This window comes from Mobula hypostoma, chromosome 18 (assembly GCF_963921235.1).
Source record: "Mobula hypostoma chromosome 18, sMobHyp1.1, whole genome shotgun sequence".
NCBI classification, from domain to species: domain Eukaryota; kingdom Metazoa; phylum Chordata; class Chondrichthyes; order Myliobatiformes; family Myliobatidae; genus Mobula; species Mobula hypostoma.
The window spans coordinates 42,371,520-42,395,211 of NC_086114.1; the positions used below are offsets into that span (position 1 = coordinate 42,371,520).

The 23,692-nt window shown below is 41.1% G+C and overlaps 1 protein-coding gene across 2 annotated transcripts in view; it reads right to left on the reverse strand.

Annotated features, from left to right (window-relative positions):
• LOC134358509 (protein FAM149B1-like) overlaps nucleotides 1-23,692 on the reverse strand; it is a 125,847-nt gene that overhangs the window by 63,826 nt on the left and 38,329 nt on the right. For both annotated transcript variants that reach the window (XM_063070804.1, XM_063070802.1), the window contains one exon: nucleotides 4,793-4,869. In XM_063070804.1, the coding sequence (XP_062926874.1) occupies nucleotides 4,793-4,869 (77 nt within the window). The remainder of the gene's footprint in view (nucleotides 1-4,792; nucleotides 4,870-23,692) is intronic.

The window sequence follows — 23,692 nt, forward strand, 5'->3', positions numbered from 1 at the left end:
TACAGATGCTGCTTGGCCTGCTGTGTTCACCAGCAACTTTGATGTGTGTTGATTAACTATTTATGGTTCTATTACTATTTATTATTTATGGTGCAACTGTAACAAAAAACAATTTCCCCCGGGATCAATAAAGTATGACTATGACTAAACACAAGACAGACCAAGACTGAAAAACTGACAACAACCACATAATTATAACATATAGTTACAACAGTGCAAGCAATACCATAATTTGATGAAGAACAGACCATGGGCACAGTAAAAAAGTCTCAAAGTCTCTCGAAGGTCCCATCATCTCACGCAGTCGGTAGAAGAAAGAAAACTCTCCCTGCCATGAGCTTCCAGTGCCGCAAACTTGCTGATGCAGCATCCTAGAAGCAGCCGACCACAGTCCAACTCTCAGTCCGTCCGAAAACTTCGAGCCTCCGACCAGCCCTCCAACACCAAGCACCGAGCACCATCTCTGCCGAGTGCTTTGACCCCAAACCCGGCCGCCAGCAACAGGCAAAGCCGAGGATTTGGGGCCTTCCCCTCCGGAGATTCTCAATCACACAGTAGCAGCAGCAGCGAACCGGGCATTTCAGAAGTTTCTCCAGATGTTCCTCCGTGCTTCTTCACGTCTGTCTCCATTAAATCAGAATTGTGCACGGCCCCTACTTACAAATACGATATCATTTCACCGGAGAGGCCGCGCGCGCTGCGTGTGCTGCCATCTTCTCCTCCCTCCCCTGGAGGGAAGCTTGGAGTTTAACTTACTCAAAAGCAACTCTTTGACCTCTGGAAGGGTCAGCTGCTGTGTTAGAAAACTAAGCTTGGCAAAAAGGCACCTGGGCCCTGGCCAGTGAATATCCATCACAACAGAAGCATTTAAGAGGTTCTTAATATGCACATGAATATGCAGATGATGGAAGATATAGACATTGTGTAGGCAGAAATGATTAGTCTAATTAGGCATCATTAGTTTAAGTAGTTCTATACAACACTGTGTGCCGAAAGGCCTGCTTCTGTGCTGTGTTCTGTGTTCTATGTCCTAAAGCAGTGAAAGCGATAGAGAGGACAAAGTGGAATTGGGGGGGAGATGGGATCAATGGAAAGTGAAAGGTTCAACTAGGACACTGGGTTCCTAGAACTGTTAAAGTCTGAGATCTTCTATGTCTGTAAGGAGGGAAAATTATTGTCTACTGTAACAATTAATGCAATGGAGAATAAAATAGAACCAAGGATTTTGAAAGTTTTGAGGTACAGTGAGTCAATATTATTATCGAGGGAGATCAAAAGAATATGCATGCTGACTGAGGATGCAATGAGAACACTACCTTAAGAAATGCTTGAAAATTTAACATACCTGTGATTATGAATAATTCAGATTTGTGAAGGATGAAATTTCAGCATTAATCCATGAGGAATTAAATGAAGCCAGAGTACGGAAGGAAGGATATTTAAAAGGAAATTAAGAGAGCATAGGTCTCTGGGGGTCAAGATTAGGGGAAATTCCAAAGCTCTTTACAAATATATTAAGAATAAAAGTATAACTATTCGAGACCAAAAGGCAATCTGTGCTGATACCAGAAGATGCAGGTGACGTTTTTACTGGACACTCTTCTCCATTTTCAACCAGGAGAATGCTTTTGTAGTTACAGAATTCGAGGAAGAGGGTGGTGAATTCTAGAATATATAAATGGAAAGAGGCTGCTGCGTGAGGCAAGGAAAGAAATTACTGGGGTCCTGCCTGAGAATTTTTAAATCTTTACTTGTCACAGGTGAGTCACCAGATAATTGGAGAAAAGCAAATGTGGTACTTTAATTCAAGAATGACAGTTGGGAAAAGCCAGGTAATTACAACACTGTGAGTCTAATGTTAGTGGCAGCGAAGTTATCAGAAAAAGAAACTGAGGTACAGGAGTAATCTACACTAGTAAGGCAGGGATTAATCAAAGATAATCTTGTCCTGTGTGGTTATGTATGTCCAATATGATGAAATTTGAAACAGATATCATGATATACTGATGAGGTTAATAAGGCTGATGTAGTCCACATGAACTTCTGCAATATATTTCAAAGATCCATATGGAAGGCTGGTTGAAAAAGACATTAGTCCCATTTTTTTTTCCATTTCCCCACAGACTTATCAACTTCCTACAGATTTTACCACTCACCCACACACAGGAGGCAATTTACAGTGGCAGTTGACCTACCTATAGAAGGTGAGAGGCAGCTGAAGTGCCTAGAGTAAAATCACTGAGATTACAGGAAGAACATGCAAACTCCACATTGACAGCATAAGACTTCAGGACTGAACCCAGGTCTCTGGCACAATGAGGTAACAAATCTATGAATTGTGCTCTGTGTCATTCTGAAGAATAGAGGGGCATAAATACATATCCCCGAAGAAGGCATCAGGTGGTGGTAAGGGTAAATGAAATATTTGTTTTCATTAATGTGGGTACAGATTTTATGTGTAGGGAGGTTATGGCAAAAATTATAAAACACTGGTTTGGCACAGCTGGAATACTTGAGTTATAAAAATAGATGAGATAGGTTGAGACTGTATTCCCTGGGGCAAAGGAGACTTAGGGATGATATTATAAAGATTTATAAAACCATGAGGGGTATAAATCAGATAAATGTTCAGTCTTTTTCCAGGGTATGGGAGGCTAAAACTAGAGGGAATAAGGGTAGAGGAGTAATATTTAAAGGGGATCTGTAGGGCAAATTTTTCATGGAAAGGGTGATGGGTCTGAGGAAGGGGTAGAGGCAGGTACAGTTATGTTTAAAAAACACAAGCAGATTCATGGATAGGAAAGGTTTAGAAGGATATGGGAGAAGTACAGGCTGAAGGAACTAGCTCAGGTAGGTACCTTGGTCACCATGGAAGCAGAAGGGTCTGTTTCCATATTATATTTGGTTTTATGTTAAAAATAGACAGAAGATTATCTGAGTATGTTAAGATTCAGAAAGAGAGAGGCGTAACAAGATTTGTGTGTCCTTTTACACTAGACAATGAAACTAACCATCCAACTGCAACAGGCATTTAAGATGGTGAGTAGTATTTTAGGTCAGTTTCTAGGGCAAGAAATTTTGAGTACAGGAGCAGGAATGTCTTCCTGCAATTGTACAGGAGAGCCCACATCTCTGATTAATGTGTGTAATTTTGGTAGTTTTATCCTAAAATGGAGAGAGTACAGTGAAGATTCACCAAAATGATACCTGACAAGGCAGGGCTCTTATATGAATGGAAATTGAATCAATTAGGCTACATTTGATAAAGTTTAGAAGAATGAAAGAAGATCTCAATGAAACTTGATGGGACTGGATAGAACAAATGCAGGAAGAATGTTCTTGTCGGTAAGAAAGTTCAGAAGGAGCAGTTACAATAAAGAATAAATAGACTGCAAATTACCTCAGGAGATAGTTGTGGACAAATTATTAATTGAATTTAAGAAGAAATTTGATATAGTTCTTTTGGCCAGAACAAATAAAAGATGTGGGGAAAGAGCAGGAGCAGGATACTGAACTGGATGACAAACCATGAGCACTTTGAATGATAGAAACAGGCTTGAAGAACCAAATGGACTAGTCCTATTCATATTTCTATGATACTCTTATTGATCAAGGGTGGCCAACAGGCTGGTTAAATACTGATGCAGGTGTGTCTCTCTTTATCATGATTCTCAGTTGGTTGCTGAAACCTCCATGCTCTCTCCACCCATGATTCCTACTTTATGTCAACTTTTATTTATATAATTTGCATGCCTTCTAGAATATGGAACAAGCCAGTATAAGAACAGGCCTCTTGGTCCACCATGTCTGTGACAACCATGATGCAATCTAATCCCATCTGTCTACACGTGGTCTACACCCATCAATTCCTAACCTGTTCATGTACCTTTTTTAAATGCCTCTTAAAATTGCTATCATATTTGCTTCCACCACTACCCCTGGCAATGTGTTCTCCACACCTACTTCTCTGTAAAAAAAACAACTTGCCTGGAGATTTAGCTTCAATTTCCCCACTCATACTTTAAGTCCGTGCCTATTCCTCTGCATAGATGCTGCCTGATCTACTGAATTCTTCCAACATTTTGTGTGTGTTCCTCTGAATTTCCATCATCTACAGAATCTGTTGTATACATGTGAGTGTGAGAGAGAGAAGGAGAGGGGGTGGCTCACTGAGAAAAAGATTCTAACTATTTATCCCAATTTTGCCTCTCGTGATTTGACACCTTTCTATCAGGTCAGTTCAGTGTCCAATGTTCCAAAGAAAACAATCCAAGTTTGTCCAACTTCTCCTTATAGCTAACAGTCTCCTCTTCTGAATCTTCTCCAAAGTCTCCATATCTCTTCTGTAATGGAGCAACTAGAACCCCACACAATATTCCAAATATGGCCTAACCAGAGTTCTATACAGGTGCAACATGGCTTGTTGACTTCTATGCTCAACACCTCAACTGAAGGAGGCAAGTATGCAGTACGCCTTCCTTACCATCTTGAACACTCGTGTCACTGCTATGGACTTGCGCCTCAAGATCCCTCTGTACTTCACTGTTTCTCAGGTTCCCGTCATTCATTGCATGCTTTCCTCCTGCATTTGACCCCCCCCCCAAATTGCAACACTTCACCTTTTTCTGGGTTGAACTCCATATGCCATTTCTCCACTCATATTTCCAGTTGAACTATATCCTTGGTCTGCCAAATGTTTCCATCATTCTTTGATTTTATTTAAGAAGAAATCCACACTAACCTGATATTCTGTTAAATATAAGCTGAAAGTGAGCACTTAAATGGGCAGTACCTGTGGTACAGGAGGCAGAAGGAAATTGAAAGGGACGTATCCTGTATCTTCAATTGGAGAAATATTCTTTTCTTCATCTGTAGAATACACATATTGAATAAAGATCAGTTTTCCTTATTAGGTTAAAAATAGTATTTCTGAAAGATTCGCACAGCACAGAGACAGTCTCTTTGGCCAAACGCATCCATGCCAACCAAGTTGCCTACCTAAGCTAGTACCATTTGCCTGCATTTGGTTCTTATCCCTCCAATCTTTTACTATCCATTTTAATTGCCTAAATGTTTCTTAAACACTGCAATTGTAAATGCCTCTACCAGCTCCTGGGTAGTTCATTCCATATAGCCACCACCCTTTGTGGGGAAAAGCATGCTCCTCAGGTCCCCTTTAAAATTTTCCTTTCATCTTAAATCAATGACCTCCACCTTTAGAGTCCCCTAACCTGGAGAAAAAAAAAAGACCATGACTATTCATCTTATCTATGCCCCTCGTGATTTAATAAACCTCTAAAAGGCCACTCCTCAGCCTCCTTTGTTCCAGGGAAAACAGTTCTAGCCAATCCGCTTTCCTTGTAACTACATCTTGAACATATTTCATCATCCACAGAACCCTGAATTTCTTCTTCTTTTCCCTCTGATGAGAAAATATCTCAATTGTACCTGAACAATCATTTCCACAAAGGCGGATCATTCTGTTTCAGTTTTGCGAGTCACATGTCCAGTTTACCTGGACCAGATCCACTCTCATGTAATTACAGCCAGCCTTCCTCCAATTGATTATTTTACTTTGGATTCTTCTTTCTCCTTTTCTATAACTTAGGTGTAGATATTATGATGATATCATCACTATCTCTGAGATGTTCTGCTTGCTACACGTGACTCACATCATTCTCTAGAAATATACCCAGCAATCCCTCTTTTCTTGTTGGCCCAGAAACATTTTGCTTTAGAAACTTAGCCCATACATATTTTAGAAACTCTTCATCTTCTATGCCTTTGATATCCTTTCTATTCCAGTCTACATTAGACTAATTCAAGTCATCCATTATTTATGCACTTTCTGTAGTTTCTCTGCATATTCACTCCTTTGTATTTCTTCCACTCATTGGTGCCCTTGAGAAAACATACTCAGCAATGTATTGTTCCCTCTACTGTTTCTCAGGTGTAATTTGTTCGGTCTTTCACCCTTCTTAGCCAGGTTGATTCAAGTATTCATCTTGGCCCACACCCACAGCATCTAGTTCCACATATAGATTATGCCTAGTCCCTGAGTGGATCCACCCTAACCCTTACTTTGCTCTTGTTCCTGATATACTTATATGATGTCTTTGGATTCTCCTTAACTTTACTTGCCAAGGATATACCAGGACTCATTTTGGCCAATGCACTTTCTTACACATCCTATATATTCCCTGCTCAGCTGCAGTTACTGATATTGGTCATATGATTTCTTTTTTCCCCATGAACAAACCTTCAATATCTTTGTCATCTAAGATTCCCTAATCTTGTGATTTTTTGCCCCTGTACCCTTACATGAATATGTTGTCCTTGAACTCTTAATATCTTCTTCTAAAAGACTCCAATTTTGCAGATCTGGCAAAATCTTTGGAAATATGGTTGAAGATTTCTTGGGAGAGTAATTCAAAGATAGGGATAGTAACTGTAAGTTTTGAAGTTGACATAGAGAAGGACAAGGATGGACCAGAAACTAAGTTCCAGAATTGGGGAAGGTTGATTTCATTACCATGAAACAGATTATGGTCAAAAAACAAGGAACTGGTAACAGCTCCTTGCAGATCTACTTACGTAGGGCAAGTGGAAGTCATTCAAAATTGAAAAAGCGCGAGTTCAGAACGGAACCCTCATTCACCTTCCCTACCTGCCTGTCACCTTACACATCTCTTCAGTCTTGTTTCTTGCCACACCCCTTCCCCTCTTTGTATTGGCCATCTTGCCTTTCCAGCCTCAGTCAAAATGCAGATCTTCAACTCAAAACATTTACAATTCTTTTCTTCACATTGATGCTGCTTTATTTTCTTAATTTTTCCAACAGATTGTATATTGTGTGAGGATCTCAGCCTCACTGCCGTTGAAATGCAATTCTTCTAGCTTGCAAAAGTTGTATCTTCCCTCTGACAGCAGATCTCCAGCCACAGAATTATTTACTGTCTTTTTACTACTTTGATTATAAATATAAATAGCCAGGACATTATTGCCTTTGAATTCCTGCTTTTTAAACTCCTTCTCAGCTCCCTAAGCTTTGTCCATATGACCTCATTACCCTTTTGTTGATATTGATATGAACCTACATCACTGGCTACTTACCCTATTTCTTCAAAATATTCTGCTGTCATTCAGGGAGGCAACATACCATAAAACTGTCATATTGAACACTTTTCCTTCTACTCCACTCACTTTCTCTCAATTAAAGGTGCTGTAATGGGGCCATGCTTATCTGTACTTCAGTTCTACCTGGGCCCTCAACATTTTCTCTGGCACATCGATAACTCTACAGGACTCACAAATTTCATTACTTTTAAGATTCATGTGTTCCATCTCTGATCCTTACTTTCCCTTTCTGTATTTCTCCAACTCCATGTTAAAGGACAGTCTAGAGATAAACATCCATTGAAGTCCACAGAAGTTCAAAATTACCTCCTCCCATCCCTCCACTTGAAAGGATGCCATTCCATTCTCTCCATTCCCTTGGCTCTGTTGCTCCTGTTGTATCAATAAGACTTTCTACGAGTACCTCTGAGATGTCTTCTTTCTTCCAGTACTGTGGGGTTCCCTCTACCATAGCTGACAGCCATTGATTGTACATCATTTATTTCCGGCACCTTTGAACTTACCTTCTCTCCTTCTGGATGGAGTTCCCCGGTCCTCATTTATCACCCAACTAGTCTCCACATTCAGATGTTGTAATTTCTGCTACCTTTAACAAGATTCCACCACTGGACCCATTTTCCTCTCCCATCTTCTTTCCAAAGAGATTGCTCCTTTCATGACACCCCGCTCTGCTCTTCTTCCTCCACAAACACTTTGCACTTTCTTATGCAACTGAAGAAGATGCAATACTTCTAACTTGTCATTTTATCTCTTCCCTTCTCTCCATGCAGGGAGCCAAACACTCACACTTCTTCCAGTTTACATTTTGTGCTCACAGTCGTCTCCTTGACCAACACAGACTGGATGACCACTTTGTGGAGCAACGCACGGCAATTCAGGTAGCATCAATAGAGGAAATAAACAGTTGATGGTTTGGCTGAGACCCTTTATCAGGACTGGAAAAAACAAGGGAAGAAGCCAGAATAAAAGGGAGGGGGAGAAACAGGAGCTGGCAGGTGATGGGTGGATCCAATTGTGAAGTGCCTCTGACCATTTTGTGGAGTCTGCAGAGCAAACCCTAGCATTACTGTTACCAGATAATTCATTCTCCACCCAATTAACTGTTGCCTCTTGAACCGTTATACGCAGGCTCAATGTAAACTTGAAGAAGAATACATTTTGCATTTGGCTGCTTGGTAACTTGTTTTCTGTTGTATCAGAACCAGACAGTTCTGCTGTAGGGAGGCACAAGAGATTCTGCAGACGCTGGAAATCTTCAGCAACTTGCACAAACTGTTAGAGAAACTCAGCACGTCAGGCAGCATCTATGGAAGGTCAAGATGCTTTACAGAAAGGAAGAACACAAAAGCCGGAATAAAAGGTAGGCGGAGGGGTTGAGCACAAGCTAGCAAATAAAAGGTGAGTCCTGGTGAGAGGGGTAAGGTAGGTATGTGGGGGGGAGGTGAAAAGGAATGACATGAGAAGCTAGGAGGTGATAGGTGGAAGAGGAAAAGAGCTGGAGAAGTTTGAATCTGATACAAGAGGACAGTAGATCTTAGAATAAAGGGAAGGGGGGTAGGGAATCAGAGTGAGATGATGGGCAGATCATGAATGTGGGAAAGGGGAAGAGAACGGCTGAGAAGCCTATAGAAACGAGGGAAATAAAGAAAAAACAGGGGGAGTGGTTCCCAGAAGTTAGGGAAATCAAAGTTGATGACATTCGATTAGAGACTACCAAGATAGAATATGAAATGCTGCCCCTCCAACCTGTGCTGGCTTGATTGTGGTAGTAGAAGATGCCATGGACAGGCATGGTGATGTTGGAATGGGAAGTGGAATTGAAATTGGTGGCCACTAAGAGTTCTAGGCTGTTGTGGCGGACAGAGGGAAGGTGCTTGATGAAGCTGTCCTCCAGTCTCTGTTGGGTCTCGTTGATGTAGAGAATGCCATGCCAGATCATCAGATGCAATAAATAACACTAACGGACTCTCAAGTGAAGCAATACCTCACTTGAAAGACTGTTTAGGGCCCTAAATGTTGGTGAGGAAGGTGGTGTTGGGAGTTAGCATGGTTGCAGGGATAAAAGCCAGCAGCGAGATTGGTAGTGAGGGTAGTGGGGATGAGTGGACAAGGGAAGGAAGTGTCTCACCCGCAAGTTCCTCCAGCATTTTGTGATCACTCTATTGTAGGTTACCCACCATTCTCTGTCCATTAGTAAGGCCTCACTTGTTTAGCCTCACCAATGCTCTGCATTTTGCAATGTTTGCATTGTTAGTGTTTCCTATACCATTCCTCATCTCAAATAAATTTCCTTCTGTATATCCCTCCAACAGCCCTCATTAACCCATCAATGAGATTACTTCATTGGCTTGTCCACATGGCAACCCTGTCGTCACCTTATCAGCAATTACCTTTGTCCGATCCACTCTCATCCTTTCTGCAATTTGAAACTAATTTGTTTGCTGTCAGTCACAGCTCTGACAATGGGCTTCACACTGAAACATTAATTCTGTTCTCGTTCCAGAAATAATCCTGACCTGCTGAGGATTTCCAGCATTTTGAGGTTTTTCTTCAGACTTCTATCTTCTGTAGTTTATTGATTCCCATTTACCATTCTAGACCTAAGCTCTAGGTTCTGGCTGCACTTACCCGAAAAACCATCACCCTCACCAGGATCCAAAAGGAAAACTCTTGAATTGGGCCCAGTAAACTCCTGTATTACTTACCTGCTCCTCCTAGTCAGTCCTGCAAACACCCATTCCCACTGTGCATGCACACACTTAAGCTGCACTATGACTCCCTCTCTAAATCTACAAAGTTCTCTGTTTTATAATAGTGCTAAAGTGGCTTGTGTTGCGCCAGTTAAAAAACTGTTCACCCTGCTGCAGCTGTTGATAAGGAAGGCTTCCCACATGGGAGACAGGCGTGGAAAGTTAGAACACATGGGATTTAGGATCATCTAGCCAACTAGATGCAGGATTGGCTTGGTGGTAGGAATCAGAAGTTGGTAGTGTTTGGTTGTTTTTCAGATTGGAAGCCTATGACCAGTGGTGTGCTACAGGGATTGGTGTTGGGTCCAGTGTTGTCTGTCATATATAGTAGTCACAATCTGGATGAGAATGTAGGTGGCATGGTTGGCAAGTTTCTGAATGACACTAAAATTGGGGGTGTGGTCAAAGTGAAGAAGGTTGTCTTAGGCTACAAAAGGATCAAGATCTAGATCGACATGGACAGAGGGCCAAGGAATGGCAGATAGATTTTAACTCAAGCAAATGCCAGGAATTGCATTGTGTGAAACTAAGAAAGGGCAGGGCATACATAATAAATTACAAGGTCCGATGGAGTATTATAGGGAAAAAAGAGACCTAGTGGTAAAAGTACAGAATTCCCTGAAAGCGGTAACACGGGTAGACAGGGTGCTGAAGGAGGTACTTTGCATGCCTGAGTCATCAGTCAGGGAACTGAGTATAAGAGCTGGGCCGTGGCACTGACTACAAGAATCGTACAAATGATTAGTCACACCACACCCTGAGTATGATGTACATTTCTGGTCACTGCATTATAGGAAGGATGTGATTCAGCTAGAAAAGGTGCAGTAATATAGGAAGGAAGTGATTCAGCTAGAGAGGGTTCAGTAAAGTTTCAGAAGAGTGTTTCTTGGACTGGAGTTTGAGTTATAAGGAGAGATTGGATAGTCTAGGACTGATTACCTGGAGTAAAGGAAGCTGAGGTGTGATGTTAAAGAGATATACAAGCTGCCAGAGGAAATCACAGACCATAAGACATAGGAGCAGAAATTAGGCCATTTGGCCCATCAAGTCTGCTCTGCCATTCAATCATGGCTGATTGTTTTTTTTCTCTCCTCCTCAGCCCCATTTCCCGGCCTTCTCCCTGTAACTTTTCATGCCATGTCCAATCAAGAACCTATCAATCTTTGCCTTAAAAACACCCGACGACCTGGCCTCCGCAGCTGCATGTGGCAACAAATTCCACAAATTCTCCAACCCCTGACTAGAGAAATTTCTCTGCATCTCTGTATTAAATGGATGCCCTCTATCCTGAGGCTGTGCCCTCTTGTCCTGGACTCCCCTACCATGGGAAACATCCTTTCCACATCTACTCTGTCTTGGCCTTTCAACATTCAAAAGGTTTCAATGAGATCCCCCCTCATCCTTCTGAATTCCAGCAAATGCAGACCCAGGGCCATCAAACATTCCTTGTATGATAACCCTTTCATTCCTGGAATCATTCTTATGAACCTCCTCTGAACCCTCTCCAATGCCAGCACATCTTTTTAAAGATGAGGAGCCTAAAACTGTTCAGAATACTCAAGGTGAGGCCTCACCAGTGCCTTATAAAGCCTCAGCATCACATCCCTGCTCTTGTATTCTAAACCTCTTGAAATAAATGCTAACATTGCATTTGCCTTCCTCACCACCATTTCAACCTGCAAGTTAACCTTCAGGGTGTTCTGCACAAGGACTCCCTAGTCCCTTTGCATCTCAGATTTTTGGATTTTCTCCCCATTTAGAGAATACTCCACACATTAATTTCTATTAGCAAAGTGCATGACCATGCATTTTCCAACATTGTATTTCATTTGCCATTCTCCTAATCTGTCTAAGTCCTTTTGCATCCTATGTGTTTCCTCAACACTACCTGGCCCTCCACCAATCTCCGTATCATCTGCAAACTTGGCAACAAAGCCTTCTATTTCATCATCTAAGTCATTTATATACAGCATAAAAAGAAGTGATCCCAATACTGACACCTGTGGAACACCACTAGTCACTGGCAGCCAACCAGACAAGGATCCTTTTATTCCCACTCATTGCCTTTTTCCAACCAGCCAATACCCGAACCATGTTATTAACTTTCCTGTAACTCCATGGGCTCTTAACTTAGTATGTAGCTTCACGTGTGGTACCTTGTCAAAGGCCTTCTGAAAGTCCAAATATACAATATCCACTGCATCCCCTTCATCTATCCTACTTGTAATCTCCTCAAAGAATTCCAACAGGTTCATCAGGCAGGATTTTCCCTGAAGGAAACCATGCTGTTTTTGTACTATCTTATCCTGTGCCACCAAGTACTTCATCACCTCATCCTTAACAATTGACTCCAACATCTTCCCAACCACTGAGTTTAGGATAACTGGTCTATAATTTCCTTTCTGCTGCCTTTCTCCTTTAAAGAGTGAAGTAATATTTGCAATTTTCCAGTCCTCTGGTACCATAGAGTGGGTGCAGTTACAATGTTTAAAATACATTTGGACAGGAGAAAGATGAGGGCCAAACGCAGACAAATGGGATTAGCTCAGGGTCTGATTTCATGCTGTATGACGTGCGGCTGTCTAGATCAGTGGGTGTGTATCCAGAACTTCTCAAATAACATTATGCATATCCTGTTTGCCAATGCTGCCCACCATCCTCAACTTTAAACTTGTTATTTATGAAGCAGAAATTAGGCAGTAGCAGAAAATTCACCTGCTACTGACCACTTGGTACCTCCTGTTTGCTGATGTTGCTTCTTGATTCTGGCACACATTTAGCAGCAGCTGATATCACCACATGGATCAGGTTTTCATGGACTGCACATTTCAGCAGTCATTCTGCAGTTCAAGGGTTTGCAGGCAGAATGACTGGCTGACTTCCAAACAGACAATAAGGAGTAGGCAGATAATTCATGAGACCACCAACAGCAACTTCGCCTTTAATCAGAATTCCCCTGCCGAATGCAGCCTGTGCCAAGATCACAGCACCACGAAGATACAAGAAGGGAGGAGAAAATACAGGAGTAAAGTTTATGGGCAATTAAAATGCCAGGCAATATCCAAGATCAAATGTTAGCACCAATATACCAGAACAATGGGCGTCATTAACCAGCTGCAGAAAGTTTTGGAAAGGGAGGATAAACAGTTGAAGGTAGAGCCACATAGGGAAAGGCATTTTGGTCATGCAGTCAGGTTTTAAAGATTCAGGAAAGAGGTCAAAAGGCTAAACCTCATTTGTAGCTGATTCAAAAGATGAACTCAGAGACTGAATTAGTGCATAGAAGTCCACTAATAGAGACTTGGTTGAGAGAAGGACAGGGCTGGTGACTGAACATTCCAGGATTCAGATGCTGCAGATGAGACAGAGATTGTGGAAGAATTGCAGTATTGATCAGGGAGAATTTCACAGTTGCATTCAGAGAAGATATCCTGAAGGGCTCAGCCAGTGAGGCAATATGATAGTGTTCAGAAATGGGAATAATGGACTTATAAGGGTCTCCCAATAGCCAGCAGGAGATAGAGGAATACATTGGAAAGACATAGGTAGTTGTAGTGGGTGACTTTCATTTTCTCAGACACTAGAGATTCTGCAGATGCTGGAAAATGTGAGTAACACACACAAAATGCTGGAGAAACTCAGCAAGTCAGCAGCATTTTTGAAGGGGAATAAATAGCTGATATTTCATACTGTTTATTAAGGCTTCATCAAAGATGTTTCCTCATTATTCAGTGGGATTTCCTTAGTTCCAGAGAAGTAACAGAATTTGTTAGATACGTCCGGGGGTTGGGCGGGGGGCGGGGGGGTGCATTCTTGACAGCATGTAGACCAGGGAAAGGACAATTGTATTGGGACCTGAGTCTGACCAAGTGATTGCAATTTCCGTAGGACAACATTTTGAGAATAGTAATCAAAATTCCAAAGGTTTTCAGATAGTTAGGAATAAAGACCAAATGTTGGGGAAAAGTGTTAAATTGGGGGAAGGTTAATTGCAACAGTGTTAGGCAAGAGTTGGAAGAGTAGAGAACATCTGACATGAGGAAGTCATTTAAAGACCAGATGGTCAGAGTTCTGGACCAACACGTACTTGCGAGGAAGAAAGACAAGGATAGCAATGTGCGGGAACTTTGGATGACAAGTGATAATGCAAATTTTGTGAAAAGGAACCACATGGAAGCTTGCTATGGTGATACCATTGTGAGTCCCTGAAAGTGGCTGCCCTGGTTGGTAAGAGTAATAAAGGTGTATGGCATGCTTACCTTTATTAGTCAGGGTATTGAGTTCAAGACTTAGGATTTTATGTTGCAGCTTTATAAATCTCTGGTTAGGTCATATCCTGTCACCCTATTATAATAACAATGTTGAGGCTTTGCTGAGGGTGCAGAATTAGAGGGCAAGTATTGATATAAGGAGAGGTTAGACAAACTAGGGCTGTATCCTCTTGAGTGGAGGAGATGGAGTGGAAGCTTGGAGTTTGTAAATTTATGAGAGGCATATATAGACAGAATTTATCTTTTTTCTCAGGATTAAAATGTTTGCTACTACGGGTAAAAGGGGAAAATTCAAAGCAGAAAAGCGGGGGAATTTTTTTAATACATGGATAGTGGTGGGTGCCTGGAATGTGCTGAGAGATTTGGTGGTGGAGGCAAGCATGATAGTGGTGTAAGAGGCTCCGAGATAGGGATGTGAATATGTAGAGAATGGAAGGATATGGATTATGTTTAGGCAGAAGTGATCAGTTTAATTATGCTTCATTGGTTTCATTAGTTAAGTAGAAACATCTTGGGCTGAAGGACCTGTTCCTGTTCTGTTCATATTCTATGCAAGGTTTAGGAATCTGAAATTGGACAAGCACCTTGAGGAATGCCAAGGAAAAAGGAAAAAAAAACAGAATCTGGAGTGCTAAATGGAGCCAGGAAATGTTATTGGCAATAAGATTATTCCAAGGCATTTTACACAAACATTGAAAACGAGAGCGTAACTAGACACATGATAGGACCATTCAAAGATAAAACAGGGAACATATGCCTAAAGGCATTAAATGAGTACTTTGCATTGGTATTCACTAAGAAGGAAATGAAGCACAGTGAAAAGAGGGAAGGGTATGTCAATACTTTAGGGCAAGTTGATATTGAGGAGGAGGAGGCTCGGGTCTGTTGAAGAATATTAAAGTTGCTAAGTGCCCAGGGTCAGATGGCATCTATCCCAGGTTTTCAAGAAAGGCAAGAGGAAATGGTTGTAGGCAAGACGAAATGGTTGTGGCCTTGACAAACATCTGTGTTCTCTTTATCTGCAAAGGCAAGATTTTTGAGGATTGGTAAATAGTGAATGTTGTTCCTCTTTTTAAGGTAGATAATAGAAATAAATCAGAAAATTATAGGCTGGTGAGACTCAACATTAATGGTATTGAAATTATTGGAAAAGATTCAAAAGGTATAGGATCCGTTTGCATCTGGAAAATCATAACTGCTTAGGAATAGCCAGTGTGGATTTGTATGGGGCAGGGAGGGGGGGGGGATCATAACTGCCAACATGATTTGAGTTTTTAAAGATGTGTTGAAGGTGATTGATGAGTGCAGGGCAAAGGATGTTGTCCACATGGACTTTAATAAAGTTTTTGACAAAGTCCCTCAAGGTAAGCTGATCCAGAAGATTAAGGCACATATAATAGTATAGATCGGATTCAGTCTTAGCTCTGGCATAAAAGACAGTGTTTTTCTGACTGGATGTCTGTGTCTTGAGGTATTCTGCAATGATCAGAACTGGGTCTCCCAAATATGCATAAATGATCTGGACAAAAATGTAGCTAGGTTGATTTGTAAGTTTGCACATGACCAAAAATTGGTGTGGCTCTGAAGAGTGTGTAAGGTTGTCAAAAAATCAGCTGGATATGGATAATTTGAAAATATGGGCAGAGAAATAGCAGATGGAGTTCAATCCAAACAAATACCAAAAAGACATGAACTTAAGGTGAGAGGGGAAAAACTTAAAGATGAGCAGGACAAGTTCTCTTTTACACAGAGAGAGGTAGGCACCTTGAATGGGCTGTCAGGGAAAGTTGTGGAAGCAGATAAGACAGCGACATTTGAGAAGCTGTTAAATACTCACAGGAATGTGCAAGGAATGGAAAGATATGGATCATGTATTAGAGAGTTAGGTAGTAAGGTAAAAAGTAGCATTTCCAGTGTTGTAACCTCAGGATTACTACTCATCCGAAGTGCTAGTGGGATGAGAAGATAGAAGATAGTGCAGTTCAATATGTGGCTAAGGAGTTGATGTAGGAGGAGGGACTTCAGACATATAGATTGTGGACTCTTTTCAAGAGCAAGTGGACCCTGTACAAGAGGGAAATATTGCACCTGAACTAGAGGGAAACCATATCCTCAGAGGAAGGTTCACTAGAGCTCCGCAGGAGTGTTCAAACTAAAGTTATAGGTGTATTGAAAACAGCAGCAAGACAGAAAGTGGAAGGGTTGCAGGGAAGATAAAGCTTATGACGAATAATTCTGAATAAAAGGATAGACAGGGCTGGGTTAGTGAGCACAGTGGGGCTATTGGGCATAAGTGTGTTTATTTTAATGCAAGGAGTATTATGGGAAGGCAGATGAATTTAAAATCTGGGTCAGTGCATGCATTTGCGATGCCGTAGCCAGAGAGATAGGACTGGAAGCTCAGTGTTCCTGGGTTTCAAAGTTTTAGATAAGACAGATGTGGAGGTAAAAGAGGTGGGGCAATTGCACTACTAACCATAATGTCACAGATGCACACAGAGAGGATATACTGGAGGGCTCATCTGTTGAGGCAAAATGGATAAACCTCAAAGATACTTATACTTTATACTTTATTGTCACCAAACAATTGATACTAGAATGTACAATCATCACAGCGATATTTGATTCTGCACTTCCCGCTCCCTGAATTACAAATATTAAGTATTAAAAATAGTAAAAATTAGTAAATATTAAAAATTTAAATTATAAATCATAAATAGAAAATAGAAAAAAATCTCATTATTACTTATATTAATTCAATATGTGACAGATGTCATTTCGAGATAGCTTCTTTAACCCACATGTTTTGGTCATGTCCCTTGTTGGAGAAATATTGGAAAGATATTTTTGATATTATTTCAACGGTCCTAAACATAGACTTATAACCTCATCCAATCACTGCTATCTTTGGACTACCAATGATAGACTTAAATAATTTAACCTCTTCATCTTACTTTAATGGCTAGAAGGTCCATTTTATTGAATTGGAAAGAGATTAACCCTCCTAAGGTATTTCATTGGTTTTCACAAACTATGGTGTGTTTGAATTTGGAGAAAATTAGAAGTGCAGTTTATGACCCTTCCATTAAGTTTGAAAAAAACTTGGAGGCCATTCATTCAGCATTTTCACTTGATGTAATTTGATCATTTCCAAACTTGTTTTATCTCTCTGTACTGTTGTTGGAGGGGAATGGAGTCGTCGGCACTAAGGTTTTCTTCTTTTCCATTTTTAAGTTGTTAGTTTTGCCCAAGTCTTTTAGTTTAGTTGATTAATTCTGTTTTTCTTTGGGGATGGGTTTTTTTTTTTGGTTTTGTTTGTTTTTCTTTTTCATGATTTTTTTTCAGTTTTTTTTTATTTGTATTATCCGTTGTCAGTTTTACATGATTAGGAGCTTTGTTAACTTACACTATTTGATTGTACAATTACTTTTCTTAAGTGTAACAATATTTCTCCTACTATTTGTATTATTGCTATGTTTTGTTTCTATACTTTGCAATTAATAAAAAGATTGAAAAAGAAAATAGAAAAATGGAAAGTAAGGTAGTGCAAAAAAACCGAGAGGCAGGTCCAGATATTTGGAAGATATGGCCCAGATCCGGGTCAGGATCCATTCAGCAGTCTTATCACAGTTGGAAAGAAGCTGTTCCCAAATCTGGCCATACAAGTCTTCAAGCTCCTGAGCCTTCTCCCGGAGGGAAGAGGGACGAAAAGTGTGTTGGCTGGGTGGGTCGTGTCCTTGATTATCCTGGCAGCACTGCTCCGACAGCGTGCATTGTAAAGTGAGTCCAAGGACAGAAGATTGGTTTGTGTGATGTGCTGTGCCGTGTTCACGATCTTCTGCAGCTTCTTTCGGTCTTGGACAGGACAACTTCCATACCAGGTTGTGATGCACCCTAGAAGAATGGTTTCTATGGTGCATCTATAAAAATTAGTGAGGGTTTTAACGGACGGGCCAAATTTCTTTAGTTTTCTCAGGAAGTAAAGGCGCTGGTGGGCCTTCTTGGCAGTGAACTCTGCTTGGTTGGACCAAGTCAGGTCATTTGTGATATTGACCCCAAGGAACTTAAAGCTTTTGACCTGTTCCACTTGCGCACCACCGATGTAAATTGGGTTGTGCGGTCCACTACTCCTTCTGAAGTCAACAACCAATTCCTTTGTCTTGCTGACATTGAGGGATAGGTTATTGTCTTCATACCATGCCACCAGGTTCTTAATTCCAGAATGAGGGGTCACAGTTTGAGGATAGAGGGGAAGCCTTTTAGGACCGAGATTAGGAAAAACTTCTTCACACAGAGAGTGGTGAATCTGTGGAATTCTCTGCCACAGCAAACTGTTGAGGCCAGTTCATTGGCTATGTTTAAGAGGGAGTTAGATATGGCCCTTGTGGCTACAGGGGTCAGGGGGTATGGAGGGAAGGCTGGGGCGGGGTTCTGAGTTGGATGATCAGCCATGATCATAATAAATGGCGGTGCAGGCTCGAAGGGCCGAATGGCCTACTCCTGCACCTATTTTCTATGTTTTCTACGTTTCTATGTTAATTTCCTCTCTGTACTCAAACTCATCATTACCCGAGATATGGCCTACAATCGTTGTGTCATCAGCAAACTTATATATTGAGTTCGATGGAAACTTGGCTACACAATCATAGGTACACAGCCTTGTGGGGCACCGGTGCTCAGAGTGATTGTAGAGTAGAGCTTGTCCCCTACTTTTACAGCCTGGGTCCTGTCTGTGAGGAAGTTGAAGATCCAGCTGCAGATCTGAGTGCTAAGGCCCAGGTTCCAGAGCTTAGGAATCAGTTTATTTGGAATGATGGTATTAAAGGCAGAGTTGTAATCAATGAAAAGGATCCTTACGTATGTGTCTTTGTTCTCCAGGTGTTCTAAGGAGGAATGTAGGGCCAGAGAGATGGCATCTGCTGTTGACCTGTTAAGGAGGGTGCAATCACTCTGATGGAGTTTTACTATAGACCTCCCAAAAGTCACCAGAAGATTGAAGAGCAGATACGTTGACAAATTATGTGAAGATATAAAAACAGCAGGGCTGTCATAGTGAATGACTTTTACTTCCTCAATACTAACTGAGATTTTCTTAGTGCAAGAGGCCTAGATGGAGCAGAGTTTCTTCAGTGCTTTCAAGGATCCTGAAAACAGAATGTGGATAATCCAACTAAAGACACCATGCAAGGCCTTGTTTTTGGTGGGGGGGGGGGGGGCGGGGAAGAGCCTGGAAAGGTGATTGGCCTTTCAATGGGAAAGCAGTTTGGGAATATTGATCTCAATGTTAGGTTTTAAGATAGTTATGAATAAGGTTAAGTCTGGCGCTCGTGTGAAAGTATAAAACTAGGGCTGGACAAAATACAGTATTATCAGACAAGAACTAGAGGGAGTTAATTGGAAGAATTTATTATCAAGCAAGTCACATTTGATGTGTAGGAGTGGCTTGAAGACCACTGATAGGAGCTTGGGACGAGCATCTTCCACTAAGGAGGAAGGATAAGGATGCCAGCCAATGGAACCTTGGATGAATAGTTATGAACTTGGTAAAAAAAAAGTTTAAAAAAAATGTAAGAACTAACTCTCTCAAAAGCTAATCAATAAGCTTTAAGACCCTGGCCTCAATACCACCCTTTCATTTTGTATTTGCACAGTCTCTTGTCTTTTGTACACTGGTTGCACGCCCAGTGAGTGCAATCTTACATTGATTCTATTATGGTTATTGGATTTATTGAGTATGTCAGCAAGAAATGAATGAGTTGTATATGGTTATGGTTCTACAGATGTGACTGGTTGAATCACAGCCTGGTATAGAAAGAGCAATGCCCTTGGATGGAAAGTACACTTTAATAAAATTTACTTTGACTTAGGATGCTAAATTCTGACAGAACCCTTGGGGAATATAGACAGCAAGAAAGAGGTCAAGCAGGGTCAAAAGGGGCCATGATATGTCCCTAGAAAGGAGGATTAAATTAGGATCTCAAGGCATTTTATACATATATCAAGAGCATTCATTATACTTGCATTAAAAACAAGATCATAACTAGGGAGAGGTTACCACCACTCAAGGGTAAATGAGGGAATTTATGTATCGTGTCAGAAGAAGTGCACAAGATACTAAATGAGTAATCTGTGTCTGTGTTCATCAATGAGAAGAACATGGAGAATTATGAGAGCAGTGTGGGGCATGCTAATATGCTGGGGCATTTTGAAATCAAGAGGGAGACGGTGGTGGGTCTTTCGAAGATCATCAAGGTGGACGGTTCCCAGGTTATTGAAAGGGATGAGACAAGGAGATTTCTGGGGCCTTAAAGATCTTTGTATCCTCATTAGCAATAGGCAAAGTTATGGCAGAGTGGTGAATAGTTGATATTGTTCCTTTATTCAAGAAGAGAAATAATAGGCTGGAGTGCTGCTCCTCAGTGGCAGTGAAGCTACTGGAGAGGTTTGTTAGGGACAAGATTTCTATGCATTCGGGAAAAGATGGCCCAAGTAGGAAAAATCAGCATGGCTTTGTGCAGGGTATGCCATAACTTACAAACTTGATTTGAGATTTTTTGAGGAGGTGAAGATGACTAGAACAGGGCATTGGATGTTCTTTACTTGAAATTTAGTAATGCATTTGATAAGGTCACTCATGGTAGGCTGATCCAGGCGTTACTCTTGCTGGAGGTCCATAAATAGTAGTGTTCTGTAGGGACTGGCATTGGGGCCGCTGTTGTTGGGGAATATAACTAACTGGGATGAAAAATTTGTGGAATTTATAGATAGCCTGTCACAGCAGAATATACATATTGACAGGTTACAGATATGGATGGAGAAATGGAGCTTAATCTGAGGAAGTGTGAGGTCAAATATAAGAGGACAGTGTTCTTTTATATGGGATGAAAAGGATGAGGTCCTGCAGAGCAAATATAGAGAGCTAGGTAGGAAGCTGAAAAGCATGAACGCAAGGGTAGTAATGTCTGGTTTGCTGCCTGTGTAAGTAAAAATACAATGATTTTGCAGAAGTATGAGTGATCGTGGAATTGGTGGAAGTGGAAAGTCGGTGGAGTTGTTGACCTTTGGGATCACTTCTAGGAAAGGCATGACATGGACTAAAGGTACAGGTTGCATCTGTACTCAAGGGGGACCAATATCCTTTTGTGGGCCAATTTGCTAGAGCTGTTGGAAAGGGTTTACACTGGGTTGACATGGGGAATGTGACCCAGAGTGATAGATCAAAGAATGGAGCAGTTGGTGTAACGATAGATGCAATGCCTAGAGAAACATGTGGAAGGATAGGCAGTGGATAGGGCATAACTGCAGATGGGTTGAAATGTGCCTATTTAATGCAAGAAGTATCAGGAACAAGAGTGATGACTCAGTACATGAAATTACGATGGCGTAACTATTACAGACTTGAATGTCGTAAGTTGTTTTGTGGTTTAGATGTTTCAAAAGGGACAAGGAGTGAAGTAAAAGAGGTGGGGGAATGGCATTGCTAATCAGGGATAGCAGCACAGCTGCAGAAAGAGACAACACTGTGGATATCGGATAGGGAATGGGAAATGGAATTAAAATAGGTGGCCACTGGGAGATTGTGTTTATTCTGGCAGATGGAGCATAGGTGCTTTTCCCTCTCTCACCTTATCTCCTTGCCTGCCCATTGCCTCCCACTGGTGCTCCTCCCCCCTTTTTTTCCTTCGTGGCCTTCTGTCCTCTCCTAACAGATTCCCCTTTCTCCAGCCCTGTATCTCTTTCACCAATCAACTTCCCAGCTCTTTACTTCACCCCTCCCCCTCCCGGTTTCAATTATCACCTTGTGTTTCTCCCTCCCCTCCCCCCAACTTTTAACTCCACTCCTCATCTTTTTTTCTCTCCTGTCCTACTTAAGTTCTGGGCTCTAAACCAGACTACTCTTTTTCCATAGATGCTGCCTGGCCTGCTGTGTTTCTCCAGCATTTTGTGTATGGGTAGAAATATAAGGTGAGAGGAGGATAGCTTAAGGGAAATATGCAGGGCAAGTTCCGGGTGTGTACCTGGAATGGCCTGCTAGGATTGGTGGCAGAAGATACGATACTGCTATTTAAGAGACATGAGCATGAAGGGAGTTGAAGAATGTGGATCATATGCAAACAGATGGGGTTAGCTTCATTTAGTGTGATGGTGGGCACAGACATAGATAGATAGACAGACATACTTTATTGATCCCGAGGGAAATTGGGTTTCGTTACAGTTGCACCAACCAAGAATTGAGTATAAATATAGCAATATAAAACCATAAATAATTAAATAATATGTAAATTATGCCAGATGGAAATAAGTCCAGGACCAGCCTATTGGCTCAGAGTGTCTGACCCTCCAAGGGAGGAGTTGTAAAGTTTGATAGCCACAGGCAGGAATGACTTCCTATGATGCTCAGTGTTGCATCTAGGTGGAATGAGTCTCTGGCTGAATGTACTCTTTGTGGAACAAAGGGCTTGTTCCCATACTTATGTTCTAGATAAGGAAGGTTGTGCCTAACAACTGAATTTTTAAGGGTAACAAAGTTTGATAAGAAACTGTCTTTTAAGTGATCTGCATGGATTTTAGCAAGGCTTTAACTAGCTAAGAGTGACAAATTGCATCCACGATTGATTCAGTTGCAGAAGCAAAGTATTATTTGGCTTGTGCTTTTCATGACTGGAAGGCAAATACCAGTCCTTTGCTTTTTCTAAATAATGATTTTAACTTAAATGTTGCCTATAATAATGAAGTTTGCATTTGATGCAAAAACTGGCCCTATGATTACCACTGAGATAAAAGATTTAAGATACAGATAATCAGTTGGGGATCAAAGTGGTAAGTAAAATTTAAACAAAGTAATTCAGTTGATTGGAGTAGGCAAGCAAAGGTATAAATAGGAAGATTCCAAAATGCACAGACACCAGAGCATTCAATGGTGGCAGGACAGATGACTAAGGTAGTTAAAATGCGCAAAGTACATTTTTTTTTATTTACAGGTTGTGGTGTAAATAGTGCTATACAGTGCTATTAGACTACAGCCTGTGTACTGGATACATTTCAGATCAGCATTTGCAGGAGACATGTTATTGCACTGTTGGAAATTTGCCAGGATGTTATCAAGAATATAAAATTATAGCAATGAAAGATGACTTGTGAAAAGGCTGAGGCCAAACTTAACTAATGTGCAGAAAATAAAGAGCAAGCAGGGTGGACAGATTCCATTATCAGAAAGATTAAAAAGCAGGGAAAGACCTAAGGCAAATAGCAGAATGATTAGAAAGGAATGAAGAATAAGTTTTGCATTCATGGTCTGAGACTCACTGCCTGAAAGAGTGTAGAAGCGGTAACCATCATCATTTGAAAATGTATTTGAACATCTACAGGACTGCATGCCTAGTAGTCAAAAATAATATTAAATGTGTAGTTCTTTTCTTTTCTTGGTTTGCACACGTCAGGTTGTGTATGTGGCCTCCTTCTGTGTTGTAATTTTTCTACGATTCCAAGATCTCACCAGTAATTTACGCATTTCAGTTTGAGTATACATAAGAC